This window comes from Leuciscus leuciscus, assembly GCF_965113295.1.
Source record: "Leuciscus leuciscus genome assembly, chromosome: 18".
NCBI classification, from domain to species: domain Eukaryota; kingdom Metazoa; phylum Chordata; class Actinopteri; order Cypriniformes; family Leuciscidae; genus Leuciscus; species Leuciscus leuciscus.
Genome location: NC_138742.1, coordinates 27,172,143 through 27,196,562, shown reverse-complemented (window position 1 = coordinate 27,196,562; position 24,420 = coordinate 27,172,143). Strand labels below are relative to the sequence as shown.

Sequence of the window (24,420 nt, the reverse complement as noted above, 5' to 3'; positions counted from 1 at the left end):
GCATTGTATTAAATTATTAATTTAAATGTTTGTGTATAGTAGTTAAAAACACAATATAAAGTGGGTCCTAGTGAATTAATTACACAATTAATAACTATTCCTTTCAAGTAACTGGGTAGAAATATAATTAATGGTGATCTGATTCATTACCAGAATCTGAACTGCTGTCGTTGCAGATGTGCAGGTCGAGACGGGAGATGAAAGTGTGGTAGGATGATTCTCTGACATCATGGAGGTCGAAATACTGGGCCAGTGTGTCGGGAGTCCCGACCGCTTCGGGTGGAGGAGGTTCAGTCCACAGAGGGTGGATCCCAGGAGAGGGAGGCGCAGTCTGTTGCACAAACACACAAAGACATAAACACACACTCCGGCACTGTCTGAGTCATTCACAGGGAGTGGCTGACGCAGGATGGGCTACACTCGGGATTGAATATCTTATAGACGGCTTTACACAACATTTACTTTGTTGAGCTGTTTTGTAATGACAATTGTGTTCAAAAGCCTCACTACAACCTTTGCCCCAAAACCAGAGGCAGTGCAGTATAGGGCAAAGGGTTTCCTTTTCTTTTTGATCTTAAAATCTGATGTGCCGATAAGAGTATCTCATTAACCATTAAAGAGGCTTTCGCACCGGAGGAACCTTTTCATAGTTCCTCGAACTATTGGCGGAAGTTCCCGGATTTTGCCGTGTTCGCACCGCAGGAACTGGGAACGATTTTAGTTCTAGGAACTCCTATTGGAGGAACTGATACTTCAGAGTCGGTCTAAACCAGCACTATAGGAACTACCAGTGACGTTAGTGTTCGCTGATTGGCCGAACACACGCGAAACACCAGCACCCGCCATTTAAAAAAAAAAAAAGCAGTGTAAACAAACAGATTATAGTCTATATATTCACTCCAGAAACTAACTCTACGAACATGGAAAACAGTGATAGATGGACCTCTTAAACTTTACGCTGAGGAGAAAATCCAACGCAACTTTGAGGGGACCAAGCCAAACATGATTATGATTATGTATTTCTGCTCAGCAACACTGGACCACACGGCATACGCTAATAACTTTTCACAACTGTCTGCTTTCTATGTATAACAGTTCTATATAATAACGTATTAGACAGGACTGTTAGACAGATCGTAAACTAATGAACACGGAGAATGTGAGCGCTGTGAACTCAGGCTCTTGCGTTCTCAGCGCGTCAAAATAAAAGTCACAACAACAAGCGCGCGTCACGTCACTTCAGAGTTCCTACTGACGGTGCGAATGCAACCACTAAAACATTCCTAAGGGAACCATTCGTTTATTGGCTAAGGGAACCATCCTGGTGGCTAGTTCCTATAACTGAGTTCCTATAACTTCCCGGTGCGAAAGCCCCTTAAGTTGTCTTCATAACATTTCTGAGAGGGATTTAAAGGGTCCAGTGTGGCACCTGTAGTGTTTCAGCAGCCATGCTCTTCCTCTGCTGCGCGGACTTCTCCATGGCCTCACTCAGAGACTTGGCGTAGTGGATGATGGCCTTGAGCTGGGAGTCTGTCAGCACCCACAGCAGATCATCCAGTATGAAGAGCAGCTTAGAGGCCAAGACATTACAGTCCTTCACCTGAGACGAGGAGGGTAGTAACGTCAGCACAGAATACATGCCGTTCCCCTCTGATTAGGGCTGTGAGATATACTGACATAAAACCAAAATCATGATATAAGCTTGGTGTGATTATCACATCGCAAAGGCTGTGAATTAATCCAATAAATATACAATGATATAAAATTACATTCTCACAATTCCCTGCGTGACACTTCACATATGATGTATTTTTGTTAAAATTACTGTTTCTTCATAGTTTTTCTAAGTTGTTTCTAATCAGTTATGTACATTAGGGTTTTATGTTACATTTAATGTTGTTAAATTAATGTTTATTGCATTTTTTAAGTTTCATGTGTGTCATCATCATGATGGTGTTTAGTGTTTGTGTGAATGACACTGTGCAGCTTCTATATATTGCTATTAACTTTCTTATGAAAAAGCTGCTTGTGATGAGCTTTGATTCATCATGTGACTCATGACTGCAAACTTTACAATCAGGCAAAAACCTTGGACAAGTTTAAAATTTTCTCATGTGACTTTGGCAAACAAGTGATGAAGAGGGTTTTTCTGTGAAGAGGATTTGTAAATAAATCTGAAAAGTGTACCCTGCGTTTGAGAGCGATGCGTATACGCCCTTGGTTGGTAATGAGGCGCAGTGGCGTGCTGCCCAGATCCTGCTCGTCACTCTCTATCGCATCGGCCTCAATGCGCAGACTCTGCCAGTTGATCTCCTTGAACGTCAGGACCTGCAGGACACCAGAGTATAAGCCATCACACTCCATGAAAAACACACACACAGGCAAGTCATGTCACTAATGCAAGCTTGGAGAGCAATCGTGGAGATTTTAATCTTTCCACATTGAAGTAGAGTTTAAAGACTGGTAATAGGGCATTGCCAAGATGGCAATCGAATGGACTTTCTTAAAAATAAAACATTTTTCCTTTTAAAATCCATCTTTGCTTTCTATTATTGTCATAACTTGTATTGCACTTACATGTAAACTGTCATTGAATTACTGCCTAGCCTATGTGCAAGACTTAAGAAAGGCTGTATTGCCTACAAGAGTAGTAGGGCTGCACAGTTTTTTCGTTGCGATATTTTGATTTTCAGCAATATATATTGCGATATGAAAAAAACTGAGATTTAAAATATATGACTTTGGAAAATTAATCATTCTAGAATTTGCATAGAAAATAAAAATAATAAGAAAAAGCAGAAAAAAGTGCCAACCACTTACTTTGGGTTACTTAGTTCATCCAAAAATATAACCGTTAAATATCGTTATTTAAAAATATATTTATATTTTTATAAAATAGAAATATATATATTTTCCTTACTATGAAAGTTAACTGTCTGGTTACTCACATTCTTCAAAATATATTTTGTGTTCAGTAGAAGAAACTCATACATGTTTAAAACAACTTGAGGGTGAGTAAATTATGATTTTTGGGTGAACTATGCCTTTAAGGGATTAACGATTTGGGAAAAACTTAAAATTTGAGTGTTCATGAACAGAGTTATGACTGTTATAATAGGCCACAATTTCACTGTTGTTGACCCATTCAAAAATACTATAAAATAATTATTATTATGATTTTTATTGTGATTATCATGAAAATAAAAATGGAAATATATTACTATTGTAATAAAACTATAGTAATGTAAAATAAAAATAATTGGGCATAAAAAAAAAAAAAAAGTATGGTATAAATGTAAAATTCTAATTCTAATATTTTACATCTATTTATTTTTTTTTTTTTTCAATCATTAAACCCCTCATGCTTTTATTTAGGAGGAAACCTGCAGGTAGCCCTCCATGCTTGGCTACAGGTTTATATATCTCATTTTAAATCTGGTGAAATCAAATGCACGATATAAGCGACCCACACTCAAACAAATAAGCTGTTGAACTTGATTAAATTAAATTAAGGAAAACTTTTCCGCGAAAATGAATTACATTTTTCCAACAAAATCTTATTTGTTTGAAATGATTTATTGTAATCTTGTTGTATGAACTTAAATTAATTTAGTCATTCCTGCTAGATAAAGTTTTGTCAGGTTGACTACATTATATTTTTGCTCTGCCTAAAATCGCCAACATTATAATTTTAGCTAATTTGACTCTACAGTTATTTCCAATGATAGAAGCTACTAGTGTTCAATTAAATTAAAACCACTTTTTACAGAGTAATATTGAATATTACTTATGCAAGTCTGCAAAAGAGGTTTTGTGCATGTATAGTGTATACTGAGTGCCCACAGCCCTAAACTAAACACAGTCGCCACTCTTCTGCATAATGGTAACCACAAAATTCAAAAACATTACAGAAAGTCCTCTAAGTTTCTAACATAACTGAATATTAAACACTAACATTAACAACATCTTTCCATTTACAGAAAAACACATAAAATAACACTTTAATCCATAAATTTACCCTCCTAATGCAGTCCCTTGCAAAGCATGCTGGGAACTACAGATCCACTGCCCAGTTAGTTGTCAACAAAAATGATTCATGTAGTTTTCACACAAATTAAGTAAACTTCAGTTTTAAATATATTAGGTTGATTGAACACAATTAAATTAAGTTGTGACAAAATATTGAACAATCGTGTTACTTTAGCTTATTTTAATTCATTAAATTTAACAAGAGGCAAAAATTAATTTTTTGAGTGCAAGTGCACATGCAGAGATGGGGTTTGTGTGAAGCATTCGATCATGAACTGCTCACAGTGCCAAATTAACTCTTAAACCCACAGTGCATTTATATTTTTTAATTAAATTGTAGAGTTTGCGGTTTGATAATTGCAGCCAATGCGATTTAGATGTTATAAATTTTGATTTATGAACATTCTTATATATTTACATATTGTGTATATAACAGCAGTCGAGAAAACTGTCAGACAAGTGTATTATGAAAATGGTTACACTCTATTTTACAGTAAACTAACCTAAGAAAGTACTGGTAATATAAGGTAACTACATGGGTTAAGGTTAGGCTCAGGGGTAGTTCCTGGTTATTACCCAGTTATTGTAATTGCTATAATAAGTACATAGTATGTACATGTGGAACAGGACTGTAAAATAAAGTGTGGTACAGTGTCCTTGTAACATATGTTACATGTACTTACCACAGTAATTACAGTCAATTATGCATAATAACATGCAACTAACCCTCTACCAAATCATAATCCTACCTTAACCCTATAGTAAGTACGTGTAGTTGCTTAATATTACTCAGTACTTATATAATTACACTGTAACAACGACACCTTAAAATAAAGTGTAACCTAAAGTGATACCATGGAAATAGTGTCAGTTTTGATTTCATGATGGCTAAAAAAAGACACATTACAATCGGAGCATTTGGCTTTCTTCACCACTGACTGTGCCTCAGTGGGCGGCGTAACCCTGAAGGGCGAGCAGAAGCACAGCTCTATATTAAGAAAGCAGGAGAGGTCATCTCTGAGTGTAACATCCATCTCACATCTAACTGCATTACAGCTCATTTAGAAGATCTGGCAACCTGAATACTCAGTCCATATATCAAAATGATTGGCCGGATTTCATTACCTAATGCTGGTCTGGAAAAGTAATTAAGAGGGGACTTCTCATGAGCATGTGCTTCAGTGAGTGGAGAAAAGCAAGTGAAAGAGGAACTAATGGAGGAGAAGTGAAGTGTAGAAACACTTTGATCTGACAGATGTTGATCTGTGCTGCTTTTGTCCCCTTTTAGATCATGTAACTAATGCTAGTTTTCTCCCTTGTATGATTCACTTGCTCTTTAAAATGAAGAAGCTGACAGTTCATACTGAACGGTGTTTTAACCAGGGCAATCCCTTTTAATGCCACAAAAACCTAATGAGGACATTTTTTTGCAATTATTCAAGCTAAATGCGACATAACCTCGGGTGCTTCTTCCAGTAGGTGTCGTACATGTCAAACTGAGGGGTCAACATGAACACCGTACACCTGTTCTTACTGTTGTATGGCACTTTCACTGCCGTCTGTACTGTACCTCTCCTCTCTTAGGATGAGTAATGCGTGTGTGCCGAAGGTCGCTCTTCTGCCATTTGGGGTTGAGGCTGCAGCCCTGGAGCTGCCAGAGCTCGAAGGAGGCGTGAAACGCTCGGGCCTGAACTTTAATCGTGATGGAGTTGATGATCACAGACATTCCTTCCACAACCTTCTCAGCGAAGCCGTACTCACTGCAGAGGCCAGAGACAGACCGCAAACATACGTTAGACAGAACGATCAATCCAGTCTTGTTATTGTTCACTAAAACTTTTCAATAACTGAAATAAAATAAGAGAATTAGATGAACAACTTAAAATGTAAAAAAAAAAGTTGCCTGGGAAACTAACTGAAATTAATACGTTTAAAGGTAGGGTAGGCAATTTCTGAGAAGCTAGCAATAGCAAGCTAGCTTTGAAAGCATAAAGCCAGGGGACACACCAATGGTTTTTGAGCGGCGGCCGACATGGTTGTTTAGAGCCGTTGGCTTTAGTCGAACGGCGTCAGGTTTGTTTTGGCATGTAGAATCGGCGTCGGGCCGTCGGTGAGAGTGCTCTGATTGGCTGTTCAGCTTAGCGAACAAGTCAGTGCACAAAAATAAAAGCAAAACAGCGAGCGAAGAAGTCAAGACGGTACAGACGGAAGGAGGAGCGAAGAAGTCGAGATGGTACAGACGGAAGGATGTTCTGATGTTACGTCATCTTACCTGAGTGTTCCTGGGCGAATATTTCAATATTAACATGAGCGGAGTGGAATAAAGAAAGTGATCAGCAGGATTGATATTCAAAACGATTAGCACGCGCTGCTTTGTTTACAGTTGTGTATCTGCAGCCGGCAGTGTCAGTTTCCCTTTTTAAATGATGAATATAGATGAATATATTTGCAGAAATAGACAGTTGTCTCATTTACACGCAGGCACAGAACATGCATGCTAGCTGACAGTCGGCTATAGTTCTCTCGGTGTGTTAAAGTGCAGCTTTTTCCCCCGACGCAGGCGACGCGAGGCGACAACACAGTCGGCTTTCATCAGCGCTAGTTCTTTGCCGTCGGTTTGGTGTGTCCCTACCTTAAGATCCCACTCTCCCTTTTCAGAGCATCTCAAAGCCACGCCTCCTTCAAAACACATGAATACACACAGTAGAGGCAAAGCCACTAGATGACAAGCCTGCAACCTTTAGCCAAAAAAAACGTAACGGCTAATGCTAACGCTGGTACACAGGAAAGGAGAGCAGAGGCCGTTTTTTATGAATGGATGTCAATGGAGAAAATCTTCACTACACTGAATAAAATGCTTTTGTGAGGAAACACCTTAACATTTAAGTAATCGACAGCCTGTTCACTAATCTTCTAAATGTGTTACGCTAAACAATACTTTTGTTGGGAACGATATATAGATTTTAACTATGATAAAAAGGTTAGATTTGAATTGTAATGACTATTATAACTGCATGTTTACATATGATATGACGCTGATATTATGCATTTTAATGAATAAAGACAAAATGAATAATTTAACTATAAATATTGTGTTATATTGTGATTTGGCTTGTGTCCCCACTAGGGATGTCAACGATTAATCGACGATCGATTAATTGTCGATAATACATTTAATCGATACAACTTATCGATCATCGATTAAGCAGGTCTTCATGCGCGTGCGCGCTGCTCAACCGCGAAACATGTAAAGCGAGCGCGCCGGAGTTATGTTTGGGACCATTTTACACCTTCATCATGACTATACGTTTGCGTGTGCATTCGCAGCCTTTTGTTTTGTGCAAATGTAAGTTGTAATACTGTTTATTTTCTGTAGGCCTATCTATATCTGATTTATCTCATATTGGATGCATTTGGTTAAGAATTAACTCTGTAGTAAAGCGTCAGCTTCAGCGCGCGCAGCTCAAACGGCAGTGCACGACTAATAATGACTATTGGGACTGTAATATCACATAACAATATAAAGAGAACAATATTGTAATAAACCATTGTGAATTATTTGGGTTTAGTTGCCGCGTCGCGTTGCTCCAGGAAGAGCGCGTCCACAACATGAGTAGTTCTGAATGAATGGCACGTAACTTAGTTCAAGTTCACTTGTGCATGAATTTGCGTCATTTTGTGCAGATATAATTTGTAATATTATGTTTATTTTGAATATAACTGATTAATCTCATATAGGACGCGTTTCTTTTAGATAAATAACGTGCTAGCAAAGTGCTCCAGTTTAACGGTAGCAGATTCATTCAGCGCGTGCAGTTGTTCCAGGAAGAGCGCGTCCACAACAGTCACACATTCTAAGCGCATATGAGGCGGCGTTGGTGACACGTTGTATTAGTAGTTATATTTGATTATTAAATAATTAATTTAATTATCAATCACATCGAAACATTTTACAATCCTACTAGCCCTTTATTTATATTTAAAACCATTCTAATTGATTTGGTGAGGAACATATAGCGTTTTAAGCAGCATTTGCAGACCCTGTCATGCTGTCATAGCCACTGCAGTAGACGCATATCGCAGTATTAAGGCTAACGATTAATCGATTAATTGATCGTTAATTTAAACGACGATCGATCATGGGAATTTGTGAAAATTGACATCCCTAGTCCCCACTTCATAGCTTATATGGGATCTAATTTATGGCCACCTTTTGAGGAATCATTTGTTTGTAGAACATTTGTGCGATATGTTTTACTCTGCCAATACTTGGCATTAAGAGTTTGAACAAATAACAGAATTGATGCTTGACTTAGCAAGTACCACTAATGAATCTAAATGTCACTGTGTATGATGGAGAGGACATCATAGGGAGCTTTCAACACTCTCTGTATGATTTGTAAACCACTGTGCATTTGTATGCTAAAAGGAGGACGGCAGATCACGCTGACCTTTGGCCTGCAGTGATGGCTATCGGAGAAGGGCCGTTTGGGGGCCGTGGTTCTTCACAGGTTCTCATTTCAACTTCTACTTTATCCAGGAACTGCAAAAGGAGAAGAAACAGAATAGTCACTTGTTTTATTATGATCTACACTTCTCAAGACATACATTATCTATAGAATATGGAAACGGGAATCTCCCTGAAATCTTCGGAGTGAAGTTTTAAGTAACACTAGCTAACTTTAACTATTTAATAATCTAATGTATAGTGGTAGAGTATTAATACACAACATGGATTCAGAATCTGCATACAATTTTTTCTCACTGGGTCTGTTCCGAACACAAGCTTAACTTAATGTTTCAACTAAAACCATATTGTATCTGATTAATAACTTCTCATTAACATGTTGAAATGCAAAAATATTAACATTTTGAAGGTTATTACCATGCTATTACTACATTAACCCCCTTTTTATTCATCATAAAATTAGAAATTCTTTGAAACTTCACATTTTACATGAACTAAAGAAAATCACTGCAATGCAAGAAAACCTTTTTTTTTTAAACAATTATATTTACCTTTTTCACTTTTAGATGAAAATGGTGATCAATTCACGCTGCAATGGTTCATCAATACTCATGTTTATCAACAAAATTCAGACGCAAAAGTGTGTGATATATGAAATATATATTACAGAAGTAATTGAGACAAATTTAACTCATATATTCAAAATAAATAAAAATAATTACACAAGATCACGTTACGGCCTCAGTTAATAATGTTATTTTATGATTATATCTTAAAGCTACACTGTGTAGGATTTTCTCCCATCTAGCGGTGAAATTGTATATGACTACCAACTGAATATTACCAGAGCCCGTCTAGCCCCTCCCATTCCGAGGGCGTTTTAGCTCCTACGGTGGCCGTATTATTTCAAATCTGCCGGCAGTCGTGAGTAATCTCCCCCTCGCATTCGTCACGGTGCCACTGAGTGTAAAAACGTGGAAGGCGAAGCTTGAAATTCCAGGTATGTCCCTCTTAGGCTAATGTATTTTCAAGATGGAGGTGCAACCAGTGGTGTAGTCTACGTGATACGCAGGTATACGCCGTATAGGCGGATCTTTTGTGACGTCATTGTTTATGTTTGTCGCGTTGCATCATGGGAATCGTGTGGCAGGAAACACCGCTAGATACCTCTAGATACCTGTAATTTGATTGTTTTGCACGTTTGGAGGAGGATTTAGAGAAGAGGATGGTTCACTCTTGCTGTGTGGTCGAGTACGGCTCGTTGGGGGCCTGATAAAAAGTTTTTTCGAATTCCCTCCGAAAAGGATCGCGAAAAACGAAAGAAATGGTTGCGTGCAATTAGGCGATTGAACCTGGACGCTCCGAAGAAAGCCTGGATTCCTGCAGCTAACGTTACTGATCGAGTTTGTGAGGCTCATTTTGTTCATGGTAGGCCTAAGTCTTAGTGACTATGTATTTATAGAAGAAAAAAATAATAAAACTGAGTCAAATCAACCGAGTCATATGTTTTCGCGTTCTGATTCAGGTGTCCCAAACCGCGATCCACAGCACCCAGACTATGTTCCTCACATCAAAATGGGCTATTCTGGATCGCAAAACTTAAAAGCAAAAGAAAAGTCTGTTCTAACCTCTGCTTTTAGCACGATCACTGCTTTCTGTTTGGCAGAAAAGATCGGCCCAACTTTTCGAAAAAACAAAATAATCTTTTGAAAGCCTTTAATCTTTCATGAGTGAAGGGTCCAGGGGTTTCTATTAAATAAGAATAAATGTCTCCCCAGCAGATTGGTGGCCAAGACACGGGCGAGTCGGACCAACGTTTTTTGTCATCCCAGATCTCATATGGGCTTTGAATAACTTCGATTTTGTCACCAATACAAATTTTGAGCTTCTCTCCAAACCTCCTCCGGTCTTCAGATGTTAAAGTGCTTATATATTGTGGATTTCGCCCGCTAACTCTCTTGAAAATGCTCGTCGCGTCTTTACTGCCCGCAATACTGTTTGTTTTGTTGCCACACAACCACTCGCGCATGCGTACAAAGATGTCAACAAAGATCCTCCTATACCCACTAGAAAAGGCCAAGGATTTCCGTATACCCACTTAAAAAATCGTGAGGATACGCAACAACTTCGTTTTGTGTCAGAACTTTCACTTTCATTCATATTCACCCCGTCTGTGTTTGCGAAGCGACACCGAATCACGGAATCCAGTCACAAATGGAGCTTGCTAAGCAGAACGTCACGGAATTTGGCTATTTTTGAATGAATAAATCAAAAGTAGGGCTGTACAATGAATCAAATCTCGATATGGACTAGTGTCTGTTAATATTAAAGTTAAAAGAGACTGCAATTGTTCTACGCGTCTCTGGGAATGAGCGCTCAATGTGTGCTCCACTACGCACGCACGCACGCACACACACACACACACACACACACACACACACACACACACACACACACACACACACACACACACTGAAGCACGCGTGACTCACGCTCGTGGTGTTTCACTGTATTGAAACATGATGTAGGATAGGATACACATGTGCACTTTCATCGCAGAGCTGCTATGAGAGTCACTCCACGAGAATTTCACCATTTCATTTGATAAAACTAGAAACTGTAATGTCTTCACGACAACCTGTCAAAATAAAAGTTCGGTATAACTTGAAGAAATTATTTCAGAAATATATTACTATTGCACAGTAGAGTATACTTCAAGTAGGACTAATAATAATAATAATAGTTTATTAAAACACACAGAAACTCAAATGTCTACAACCCACCAAAATAAAAGTTCGGTCTAACTCAAAGAAATTAGAAAGAAATTGCACAGTAAAATTCATTTTAAAATAATAATAATAATAATAAAATATCACACAAGTTTTCATACATGTTTTAATTTAAACAGTAAACTTGCCAAAACAATAACACCTTTTTTTTTTTTTTTTACCATTTCTAAAAGTAAATTTGTATTTGTGCCTATAATGTTTCTTTCTTTCTTTTTTTTTTTTGTTGAAAAATTGTCAGCTGATGAAACCTGTGCTTCAGGGACCAACATCTAAGGCTAAATGTAGCTCTTAACTGGATAAATTAGATGGTGATTAACACTAAACAGTAGAAAATCAGTCCAGTCTCCCCAGCTGTAAATGTCATTGGCTGTTAAAGTCTTGTGTTGCTTATAATAAATGGACATGTTGATAACACCTAATATTTCATAATGCTCTCAATTTCATGTCGATGCATACTGTATGCATTAGTGAGTGTGGTTGTGCTTATGGGGTGACGCTCTGGGATGGGTGAGTCTTTAGTAGGGGAACTAAATGATCTATGTATCTCATACAAGTCTAAATGGATCGGAATGCATCATGAGTGTTAAAAAACCCCACAAAAAGTCCCAGACTTATTCAACCTTATCATTTGCAATGACTTACAAGAGTAGTTCATTCATTCTCACATATTTTGCATTTGTTTTTGCTTCAAATACGGTTTTGCCATTAATCTCTGATGTGATTGGTTTGTTTAAATACTAAAACTGCTGAAACGCCAATGTAGAAATTAGCTGTAGATCAAGCCACTGAAAAAGTGTGCAGTCACTGTTGCACAGAACTCTATCTGACCTTATCAGACGCTGTAACATCAGAGTGAAACACAGAAATAAAATAAAGGGACTTTTGCAGAAGTGAAAAGGGACTGGAGACCATGTGATAAGCATGGGGATGGCAGAATGTGACTGAGAAGCATGACGTAAGAGTGGAAACACACTCGGGGAGATTCTTACCAAACATATGGGACTGGTCTTCAACTTCGTCCATTGTATCTGACATGGGGGGAAAAAAGACATTTAACTACAGTTCTCCAAGCTATGACGTTATTCATGACAGTATCCTCTCACATTAATGATGATTCCTCCACCCTACCCGTATAGCAGCCTTGTTGCAGTAGACGCGGGTGACGGCCAGCCAGGTGGGCAGATCCAGCATGTTCTGCAGGACCTCCTCATCCAGCTCCAGGTTGGACAGCTGACCCTCTCCCTTCAGTGTGCTCAGGTTGATCTTATCTGGGGAGAGGTTCTTAGTGAACCTACACAAGACCAAAGCACTGGTTAGAGGGTTTAAGAGTTATAAGGGTCCACCATAAATAAATGGTGTTTAAAACATGTTTAAAACATGTACCAAGTTCTTAGAACTCATGTTTTACACCATTTTCTAGAAGATTTTAACTTAAAGGGGTCCTATTATGCTTTTATACATGTAAAATTCTTTAATTTCTTTAAGGCTCCGATATACTTAAAGTGAAATCGAAATCGAAAGGTGTGATGTCATTTCGAAAAAAATCTGGCCAAAACGAAGTTTGCTTCAGGAGTTTGAAACAACAGAAAAGAACTTCACCATGAGTTTATCAGGGCCTTTAATGTGTAATGTTGCAAAGTAATAAAGCACAAAGTCCCTCCAGCGGGAGTTATTCTCTATATCAGTAACACTGTGTCTGAACTCCCTGAAACGCCTCCAGTAGTCTTGAGTTTTCTCCCGGGAACGAACACGTCACAATATTCCTCATTTAAATCATTCCTGTCCACTGCATACGTAAAATAAAGGGGCGGGGCCTGGTTGAGGTTATGGTAAGGGGCGGGACATTTTTCAAACACACTCAAAATGCTTGACCAATCACAACACACTGTTCGTAAACAGAGCGATACTGACAGACTGGGAAGAAAGGAGCTGCAACAATGGAGAATATATGAAAAATAATGTGTTTTTTGAACAGTCAGTCATGAAAACCTATTCTAGTAGAGCCAAAAAACAAAATCAAGACTTTGTAAGAAGGCATAAATTCCCCTTTTAATGACTTGAAAATGTCATACGGTGTAACCATCAAGTAAAAAGTAATAATGTATTTTCCTTGCACCTTAAATACATGTTAAAAACTCTTCAAAGTGTTTACTTTTTTTTTTTCAGGTGGTATATATTTGCATATATAAAACATAAAATTCATATATAAAACATAAAATTATGCCATAGTATTTTATTTTATTTTAAATTTCTTATTATTAAGAAATCGTTTTAAATAGTTTCCTAAGGCAGTTCATGTGGACGGTTGTGCCACCTGACATTTTGTGGGTTTAAGATACCAAAACATAAAATAACATTTATTATTTGAATGAACTGAAAATTAATTCAAACTAAATAAGTTTAGTGATACACGTCAATAATTTATCAAATTATTTTTAAAGGAAATAATGCAATAAATTTTTTTTTTTTAAATGCATGTCATGTCATTGTCACCCAAACGTAATAAATGATTAATTCATAAATAAATATTATTATGTTTACATTATCTTTATGTCATCATTAGGAGAAAACTTAATAACCAATAACATTTCAGGTCATGGGAACATATAAAAGTCATAGCCTATTCTTTAAAAAATCTTGGTCTCCATGTCATTTCCATTTCATTCCCCATTCGGTTACATTTGACGCGATTATATTTTAAGGAACTGATGTCTGAGCTGAAACCCCATCACAAAGACAGTCATTGACTAACTGTGGGTAATAAGATTACAACAGGCCTGCAGTAAGACTGCTTTAAGCCCACGGGAGCGTTTCTAACCCCTGCCCTCAAAACCTGCTGAGATCACAGACACAAGCACACAGAGCACATCTAGTATTCACTGTACAGCACTGCGGTCACCAGCCCAAACGCTTCCTAAGATGAAAACAGCACATTCACTACAAACGCAGAACACAGAGTGGCCGCTTCAAAACACTGAAGCGCTTCATGCATTTGAATGGGAAATCTCCATCTGTTCAAAGACTTCAAAGATTAACCTCGCCTTCAGAAGACCAAAGAGAGTAAAATTTACCACACCACTTTAGTCACATCTCAACATGGTGCGATTAACCATATATGCTGCAATACATGATTGTGATTCTCTGTGATGCTTTAATGTGTTATTGTTGATGACAATGAGAATTTAATTACATATTTAGGCGTATTCAATACTTCAGAAGTTTTCTAACCGAGACTGGAATAAAAGTGCAAATGAGAATTTTTGGCAGAAGATATTTGGTCACTGTAGAGTAAAGAGCAGCGTGAACATTCCTCAAAGCTTCTCCTTTTGTGTTTTACTGAAAAAAAGAAAATCATACAGGATTGTGTGACTGTTATTCTTCTGAGAAAGAGAGAAAATTAAACAGGGCGATTAAAGTTAACTGGAACTAAAGCCAAACAAAAAAATATATTTTTGTACTTGTAATAAAGTAAGCTTTTACTGAAATAAAGTACTTAAACTTATTTTAATCCAGCTCGTTGCCAAGGTTTCTGTTTTCTATAACCTTTTATAACTTAATGTACTAAAATAACTAAAACTGAAATAATTTGTTCAAAACTATATAGACATTTTAAAAAGAAAAAGACAAAACTAATAAAATCGACAAAAACAATAAAATTACTAAAACTAAAATGAACAAAAAATATACATATAAAAATGTACAAAATATCAGTAAAACTATAATAATATCTCAAGGGTACTAAAGGTACGTTTACATGACAACAATGAAAGTAAATACAGAAAAAGTTTTTCTTTCACATTTTCATGTACAGATGACACTGTTGTCAATCCATGAAAACGACTAAAATCGCTGTATTATTCATGCCAGGCCAGTAGGTGGCGATGTCACTTTGTAAAGAAACACTACGCGTAATGCGCCTACAGACTGAACACGTAATACACATGCGCATGATGTCACCGTTTTCACAAATTCACATTTTTGTAGACAATAAAGGTATAGTTTTCAAAACCCTGCACTTTGAAACCCGTTTTCCAAAGTTTGTATTTTCAGGCCCCCAAAAAGCCATTGTCATTTAATTGAATGGCCAAAACACATAAAAAGTTTTCAGTTTTTAGTTGAAAACAGTGTAGTGTAAATGTCCCCTAAAATAACACTGATAAATGAGATGAAATAAGAAGAGGGGAAGACAGTGGAAAAGGTTGTAGAAGATGATGAAAGGGTTTTCTAGTCAGAGTGACCCGGTTGACATAAAGCAGAGAGAACAGAGAGGACTATGGGACAAACAACAGCCTGACGTCTGTAAACTCAGCATGTCTCTGCGATCTCCAGGAGTGTTTATGACTGCGGTCATCCGTCGTCTTTCTCTATCTCTTCTTCTGAGAGGGTTAGTCACTTCAATGTAGGGCAGGGTGACAGCAAAAACATCAGTGTTTATGTATATGAACATATGTAAATGCTCATCGTATTTCTGTATTCATATTTCTTAAAGGGATAGTTGACCCAAAAATAAAATATACTTCTATGCTCCACATAATGTGAATGTATATGAATGTAATCCAGACGTATACTGCATCCACCATGTTGTCATTATCATGTGACTGAGAGCATCAGTCGCGTCACTTCACTGCCATTGATAAATCCTCTCCCGTGGCCTCATGGGATAGTAAAGTGACCATCGAATACACACTTCAGAATCTCACCGGAAGTAGTACATCATCCGGGGGCTTTTACCTGCTGAATATCATGAATTCGGACATACTTCTTCTCAGTCAAAAACAGTTTTTCGCATACTATACAGTATAAGAGAAATACGCAATTTCGGATGCAGGGCAATAGGCAAAAAGTACTCAGATGACCTTTTTTTGTCTGAGACCCCCTTTTTCCCAAGAAAATATTTTAGGGCCCCCCTTCACATTTAATGATATTATCGCTCTTGTAAGCTTGCAGCAAGGATGACAAAATATGTTGTTTTCAAGCAAACGGTATGTTTACTATAAACAGATATGTTTATGCACAAATAATAGCCTATAATATTGAAAATACAATAACAAAAACATTAGTAGGCCCTTTGTAATTTAAAAAATTTAAGCCTAGGAGTAGCCTATAAATTTGCCCTATTTTAAATGCAATAACAAAAATATCAGTATTCACACTTGTATGTAGGTAAAAAAAAAGAATGAATATAGGCTATTACTAAATGACTTCTGTCTGGGGCCTCAATACTTGCATGTTATTTGTGAGGCTTTATCAATGTGAGGCTTTATTTTTGAGGCTTTTGGCGCTATAGCGAGCGATAACAAACATGCGTTTATTAACAGAATAATGCGTCTTTCGGAAGAACATTGTAGCCGGAACTAATTCTCTCTCTATGACGAGTCACGCAGGTATTGGGCTACTCCGCAGCGGCAGCGATCCGAACCAGTGTAAAATAGTCCCAATGTAATCACTTATTATAGGTGTACCATAGTGAGTCAGGATAAGACAAAAACACGGTTTGGAAAATGGATTCATGATGAACTCGCTCATTATATAAATTTTGAACAGAAAAAAAGTTAAGGACTTTTATTTAATACAAATTGCTCAAAACTTTCAAAATATGACGCGACCCCCCACAGAGCTCGCTGAGGCCCCCTTGTGGGCCGCGACCCCCCTGTTGGGAACCAATGACCTAGCCTACTACTTGAACACTGGGAGAGGATTTATAAATGGAACTGATGCTGGTAGATCACTAGCCTGGAAATCCAGACCTAAATCTAAAAGATTAATGGTCTGGTGTCGGTCAATGAAAATCGGCCAGCTCGAGGGGCGGACCCAAGCATGCATTTGAAAATCTCACAGCACGCAATTGGATAACACTACGACCAATCACAACAATAAACCCCATACGCTTAGCTACCAGCGGAGCTAACTGGTAGATTAGACTCTTCCGGTCGGCAAAACAGTAAAAACACCCTTCTTGCAAAGAACGATTCGAGCGTCGTCTTCTGTTCCTCTTTTGGGAAAAAGCCAAGTCTAACTCGTTCATTATAGCGGCCAAAGCCGTTTCAAACAACTGCTATTCATCCATAGCCATCTTGCAATGTTTACTGATGACTTCGAAGTCACAGCGCTGTCGTCATCTAGCTCGCCTCTGGCCCGCCTATATCAGATAACCCGATGTGATTGGTGCAGCTCAGATCGAGGGGCATATTTAATGAGCTCCATTGCTCGACACCAGAGTAACTTTGCTGAGCAAATTCAACTTGTGCTCTCGCGAGAACTCTGGTTTACCAAGGTAGTAGATCACATGATAATGGCCTCGTTTACAGTGTCATTGAAATGTGACCCAATTCCGATTTTTGGCTCATACATGACACAGATCGGATGTGTTCTATGACCGTGTAAACAGGAAAAAAACGTGAAAAACCGAAAAAGCATTCGGATATTTCGAGATCAGTTTCAGGCCTCGCTCATATGTGGAAATAAATCAGATATAAATCAGATATGTGCCAATGCGACTGTCATGTAAACAGGCTGATCGGATTTTCTGAGGCATTAGGCAACGTCTCCGCGGTTTAATGATGAGAGCAACCCCGACGTGCATCTGTAATCTACGGATGGCCCGACGAAACGTGTCGTCGTCGTAGGAGAGGAAAGTGGACAAACGTTGACACAACATATTAAAGGTTGGCTTGCTCATCCAAAAATGTTGGACCCACTGCTCCTCGTTAAAGCCCGCCACAATATGCTCCCACCAGTCCTGAGATCTCTCTCGCACACAATAACTGAAGTATATGCGCAATGATGCAATGATGATGGCCCTTTTCGTCCTCCTCCACCTCAAAATCATGGTGATGTTTGGCGAACTTCGCATATATCGCAGAGCTAGCATCAAGCATATTTCGCGTTCGTCCATCTGTGCAAGTACCCCCTTTAAGCATGCACGATGTTTCAGATAATATGTCAAGTGTAAACACATGAATCGGATATGGGTCACAATTGAAAGAATGTGTAAATGGACAGTTGAAAAAAATCGGATATAGGCAACAAATCAGAATTGGGCATCAAGACCTGCAGTGTAAACGAGGCCAATGACAACAAGGCGGATGTAGTACGTCTGGATTACATTCATACTACACACATACTATATGGGACATAGAACTTTGGAATATAGAACTTTTTAGTGGTCGCAAAGTAATTACTCACTCAAAATAAGTACCTACTCAAGAGAGTATGCGATTTCGGACGCAGCCCTGAAAATATAATAATACACCCAACAAAAAGCACACTTGAGGGCAGATTTGCTAACAGCTTGCTCCAGCGCAAACCTTCTTTTGGTGTTACAAAAACTACTGTACTAAACTAAAGACACACAAAAGACGCAATATGAGGAGAGCATTTAAATTAATCAAGGTGATTTACTAAGGTTTAGTTTGTCAATTCACTGGTATTTGCGCCATTATTTACTACCCCAAAAAAAGCATGTCTTCATTCCAGATACTAATTTGCGCTGCTTTTGGAAGATTGCGTTGGTCATTATGTAAATGATCCGGTTGCGTCTGTGTTCTTTCATTTGCGCATCGTCACGCGCAAAACTTTCCATTCCCATCGGCACTTTTATGGGATTGACCTCTTACGCTAATTTGACACGTTTAGTAAATATGGCGTTTGAATGGGTAAGAGGGCTGGATCTGCTCGTATCTCCTCACACCATCATTATCCATTCCTCTTTTCTTACGCTCCTGTAGTTCCCCCCGTTCCTCTCACACAGACCTTAACAAACAGTGTGAAAACTACTAACATGTCAGGCTGATGACCGTAGACAAGTTCAGCGTTCTGTGAAGAGACCACAGCTACACATCACACAAGCCTAGATTATAAATACTCCTTTCACTAAATCCTTCCTTCTCAGAAAAATAAAAATAAAAATCATGCATACTTGATGGCAAAAAGCCTTCTGATAAAAGGACAGTTTATGTGCGACAACAGCATCAAAGTCTCTGGGTGTAATGGTTAAAAACCCCTGTAAACAAAGCGGTTTTCCTTCCTTTGTTGACACTTCAAACTGGGCGAGGGCTTCTTTTTTTAATAGCCAATAGCCTTTACTTTATGACACAATCACAAGCCAAGATTTGCTGGTATTAGAGGGAGAGACGTTCTCATTCTAGAGAGATTTGATTGGACCCCTGAGTGCAAGGCAAGTCATCAATATTCATCAATATTTTTTCAGTTTTCCAAGAAGATTAAGACTGTACATTTTAAATGTGTTTAACAGCTTGAAGCTGATTTTGTTCATGGGGTTCATGGCCTGATAACCATAAGGTTGCTGGGTTCAATCCCTAGATAGAGCGAGTCACAAGCTATCGCCTGGCCAAGGCACTTAACCCCAGGTTACTCCAGCAGGATTGTCCTGGATATCCATATCACTTAGCAGATGAACAAGCAGATTCAATCTACTTCAGTAGTCTTGGCCCACTGGTTCAGTCCCACTCACACACTAATTAAACTGCAAAACAACAGCCGGGACAGAAAAGAAAAGATTTGTATAAATGTAAGTGGTGCATGTCTGTGCAACTCACCAACACGATGATCAATGTGTTCTGGACAGTTACGCGATATTCTGGTGTCCAGCCCTTGTATTAAGATTAAAAATCAATAATCAAAAATATATTTTTATTTTGGGTCTGTTCAGCTAGCCTGACTACGTCAGACTTCGTACTTCCGCTCAAATTCATTTCGCTTCTGTAGTCAGTCTGAGACAGCGTCATAGCTTTCCGCTTTCCTCCGGCCTGAAAACAGCCGGCCAATCAACGAACAGAGGGCGGGCTGAGAGCCGTGACGTAGACGCTGATTGTACCGTGGATGCGTAGATTTACTTCACATAATCTGCAAAAGTCGTTCACAGCCATGTTCACTCCGGTATTTCGCTCGATGGTTTTGTTTTCGCATCATACATGTGTTTACAGTGGAAGTTAGATGCGGCTGAGCATGCGCATAACACACGCCATAACCAAACGTTATGTGATTGGCTTACGGGTAACCAATGATTTTAAACTTCAGACAAGTGGGGGCCCCTAGAATCGTCACCACCTTTTGCCCAGCTAGCGACGGTTTATGAATTTTTATGAAAATTTACAAAACTTCAGGAAAAGTATCATAGGTTCATTTCCAACCATTCAAAAATCTAAAGGGTCAAATTGACCCACAACCCGATACAAGAGCTAGCCTAGATATGGCCCCTCTAATGTACATCTATTGAATTTGTATTTTCTTCAAGCCAAAAATCATAAGTCTGTTCAAGTAAGGCCAGTTCACACCAAAAATAATAACTTTAACAATAACTATATGAGCATCCACACCAGCAGACGTTATAATTATAATGATTGATAAAAATCTCACATCATCCTTCATTTGAAGAATCATTTATGTTTGTAGCATAAAAATGTTGTAATGTCAACATTTAATATTTAGTGGTAGAGGTCTGCTGAAATCCCTACCCCTCAGTATGAGCACTAGTCGTGATGCTTGCCTTAGTAAACACTACTAAAGAGAAGGTCCGGGAGTGTGTGCACATCAAACAAGCATAACAACATGACAGAGTGAAGCAAGGAGAGGCCGAGCTGAATGAGGGAGAGCTGGCAGAGCTTCAGCTGAGACTCAGAACAGCAGGAACTAGCATGTGCTTTAACACCCACAGAGAGCCTGCTGCGAAATAACAGCCCAAACACTACAAGGACTCGATGTTGAAATTATGTAGAACTGTCTTCCTCATTCTTTGGACATGAAATGAGAGTGATTTGTATCTCTAAGCCAGAATATCATCCTTATATTAGATTTTTATTCAAAATACTATAGTATAGGGGTGTAACTGTACATGTATTGATACTGAACCGTCACGATACGGACTTTACGGTTTGGTGCGTACAGTCTGACGATGAATACAGACAGTCAGTCACAGGCGATCCACACTCCAGTCCAGAAGGGGGCGCTCACGGTAATGCAACACTGTTTGCTAACCGCCACAACCCGAAAAAGAGCAGCAGAAGAAGAGACGATCTACGCACCAACCCAAAGCAAGAGTTCAGATGTCACGTAAGAGCTTGCTAGTAGCCGATACACTGAGTTTAGATTAAAGGGGTGGTTGAATATGATTTCACATTCCTAACTTTAGTTAGTGTGTAATGTTGCTGTTTGAGCATAAACAACATCTGTAAAGTTACAACGCTCGAAGTTCAAAGCAAAGGAAGATATTTGCTTTTAAAGAAATCGCTTTTTAAGGACTACAACAAACGGCTGGTAGGGACTACACGACATTCCTCCCTGGTTAGTGACATCACTAACCCTAAAATTTACATAAACCCCACCCCCAGAACATGATTTATAGATTATCAAGACAGAATATGCTAATCAATGACTAGAAGATAACAACACATAAGCTACATAAATTCACCAACTAACCGTTCAGAAATGTTGTCTACATGTTGTCACTTCTTCTTCTCGAGTCTCTCCATCATTGTCTGACTTTGGTTTGAACATAAAAGGCTAAAAGTTTTTGACATTTTCAGTGCATGTCTGTGTGAGTTAAAAGCACACAAGCTGTTGAAGCTCCTCCCCCTGTGCCAGGAGCAGCAGCTCATTTGCATTTAAAGGAACAAACACAAAAACTGTGCATTTTTGCTCAGTCTCAAAAAGTCACAACTTTAACATGCTATATAAAAAATATCTTTGTGGTATTTTGAGCTAAAACTTCACACACACACTCTGGGGATATCAGAGACTTACTTTACATCTTGTGAAAAGGGCATTATACCACCCCTTTAATATTTGTGACGCGCTCCACAAACTTCACGGAAAGGAAACCGGAACGGCAGAAAGCGGCATCCTGAATCGAATGTCTTGCTCTTCTCTGAATGACCATAAATGATGGCGTATTTTAAGTCGTTTCTGCTGTTATAATGAAACAAAATCATTTGGCATTGTGTCGATGTGTGTCGTGAAAGTCTCACTCCACTGCGTGTCCTGGAAACGGGAAGCCTCAGGACAGGTGTCTCTTCACTCGCTGTTTCCTCGAGGAAGAGTGAAGTAGGTTCAGATGTAGATGGCTTTTTTTTCTCCTTCTCGCTCAACTTTCAGTGATTTCACATTTCGCCATTGTCACGAATGTTAATGAACTCTCACGCGCAAAGACAATGACAGCGTATGCAAGAGTGCATTGTTTACCGCTTAGTGTTTAATACACTAAAGGAGGATGTACTGTAGCAACTTCCTCAGGGGGGACGACTGTAATTTGCTCTACTGTCTGTTCAAAATAAATGAAAAGAAACCTAGCATTAAGGACAAGTTGCTTTCCTTGCTGTACCGAACTCATATCGAACCGTGACCCAAAACCGAGGTACGTACCGAACCATGTCTTCAGTGTACCGTTACACCCCTAACCATCAATGATTATAAAGTAGCACTGCCCACACATAAGACATATTCCTGGACCTACACCTTCTGCGAGTTCACAAAACTTCTGTCAAACAAATATACCGTCAACAACCCCTAAAATCAAAAGGAAATGTCTGGAATTGGATTGGTAGGATGTGCTTGATATTAATAAATGATACATCTTTAACTCTCGGGAGTCACCTGAGGTTCAGAGCCTGAATCAAGGTCACAGTGGTGCTTTTACTGATCAGACTAAATCAATAAAAACCAAAGGCATGAAGAGTTCAAATCACTGTTGAATAAACCTATTTATTTCTGCTTAAACTAGTAGTATATCACATAAACATGCTGATTATGGAGTTTTCCCAAGCTTAACATGTTTAATATGCTACTACTCTGTCACAGGCCCAGTGTGTGTATGTGTGTGTGTGTGTGTGTGTGTGTGTGTGTGTGTGTGTGTGTGTGTGTGTGTGTGTGTGTGTGTGTGTGGGTCAGTTGCGTTGTTTCAACATAACGTTGTGTAGTTTCAGCATAACACCAGCATAGATGCTGCAGTCTATTAGCATGTCACCTAACTGACCCCAAATGTACATTTATATTAATTTTAAATATATAAACTACAGGGACTGCTACACACTGAGCGTATGTCTGTGTTTGTTTATTAGCGGTGTGACTGTGTGAGTCCCGTGAAAACACTGACACTGATGAATCATCAAATGACACCCAAACAGCATATTACCTGGACAGATGCTTCAGGATCTGCTTTTTAATGATTCCGGCCATCCCGTCTGACTGGCTACCTCTCCAGCATCTTCAGAAATCTTCTGCTGACACACACACACTCACGCAGACGCAGACACACACACAAACACACACTCACACCCCGCTCACGACTGACACCGCTGCTGCTCCAGCGCAGACTCTGCCAATCAGAATCGCCGCAACGACTGCGTGTCAAAATAAAAGTCCTTACTGAGAAGAGACTTAACCACTAGAGGGCCTCAGCAAACTAATGAATGAAATTATTTAATTTTTTATTAAAATTGAAATAAAGACAAGCATTAAAGTAAGAACTAAAACAACTAAGATATTTATTTTCTGAATTCACCCCTCAACATCTTTTTTTCTTTTTTCTTTGAAGAACTATAAAAGTGTTATTTCTAGACATGGAAAAGTCGTATAAATTAATATTAAAATATTTGTGTGCATTTTTATGCATAATTATAATTTTTTAAATTACGTTTTTCATATTTTATAATTGTAAATATTTATGATTTTTTTTAACTCTATTATATTTTATCAGATATAAATTGTGATTAAAAAATACTTTTAATGGGCCCTTGAAGTCAAAGGATTTGAGAACCATATTACTACACTAAACTACTATATACGATATCTGGAGACAATATAATATATCACATTATTAATGATACAGCATGCTGCATTAAAACTGCATTTTAAGCGAGTTCCAAAAAGTGGCCTGTATTTAAAATTATAACAAAATAAATGTCAAAGTTTAAAGTACAGTAACTGCAATTATAATGATAATAATAATAATATTAATAAATAATATGATTCCATCATTACCATACATTAATGAATTGCTAGTGTATGTTGTAATTTATTCCCATTCTATTGCATCAGAAGTCAATGACTGAAGCTTCTCATACTTTTATAATAGATCATGCCAACATGTATTTACATAAAATTGGTTTACTCCAGACA

General features: G+C 38.4%; 1 protein-coding gene and 1 long non-coding RNA gene across 3 annotated transcripts in view; both read right to left on the bottom strand.

Moving 5' to 3' along the window:
- bltp3a (bridge-like lipid transfer protein family member 3A) overlaps window positions 1-23,661 on the bottom strand; it is a 42,492-nt gene extending 18,831 nt beyond the window's left edge. Inside the window, exons 1-8 of one of the 2 annotated variants that reach the window (XM_082144986.1) lie at window positions 23,435-23,661; window positions 12,415-12,577; window positions 12,276-12,314; window positions 8,481-8,572; window positions 5,600-5,789; window positions 2,188-2,328; window positions 1,430-1,600; window positions 151-331 (exon numbers count right to left, since the gene is read on the bottom strand). In XM_082144986.1, coding sequence (XP_082001112.1) covers window positions 151-331; window positions 1,430-1,600; window positions 2,188-2,328; window positions 5,600-5,789; window positions 8,481-8,572; window positions 12,276-12,314; window positions 12,415-12,577; window positions 23,435-23,478 — 1,021 coding nt within the window. In that variant the 5' untranslated portion in view covers window positions 23,479-23,661. The remainder of the gene's footprint in view (window positions 1-150; window positions 332-1,429; window positions 1,601-2,187; window positions 2,329-5,599; window positions 5,790-8,480; window positions 8,573-12,275; window positions 12,315-12,414; window positions 12,578-23,434) is intronic. The other variant, XM_082144985.1, reaches the window with a different exon arrangement.
- Window positions 1-24,420, bottom strand: part of LOC309480700 — an 87,322-nt gene that overhangs the window by 18,831 nt on the left and 44,071 nt on the right. The gene's annotated exons all lie outside the window — the stretch shown is intronic.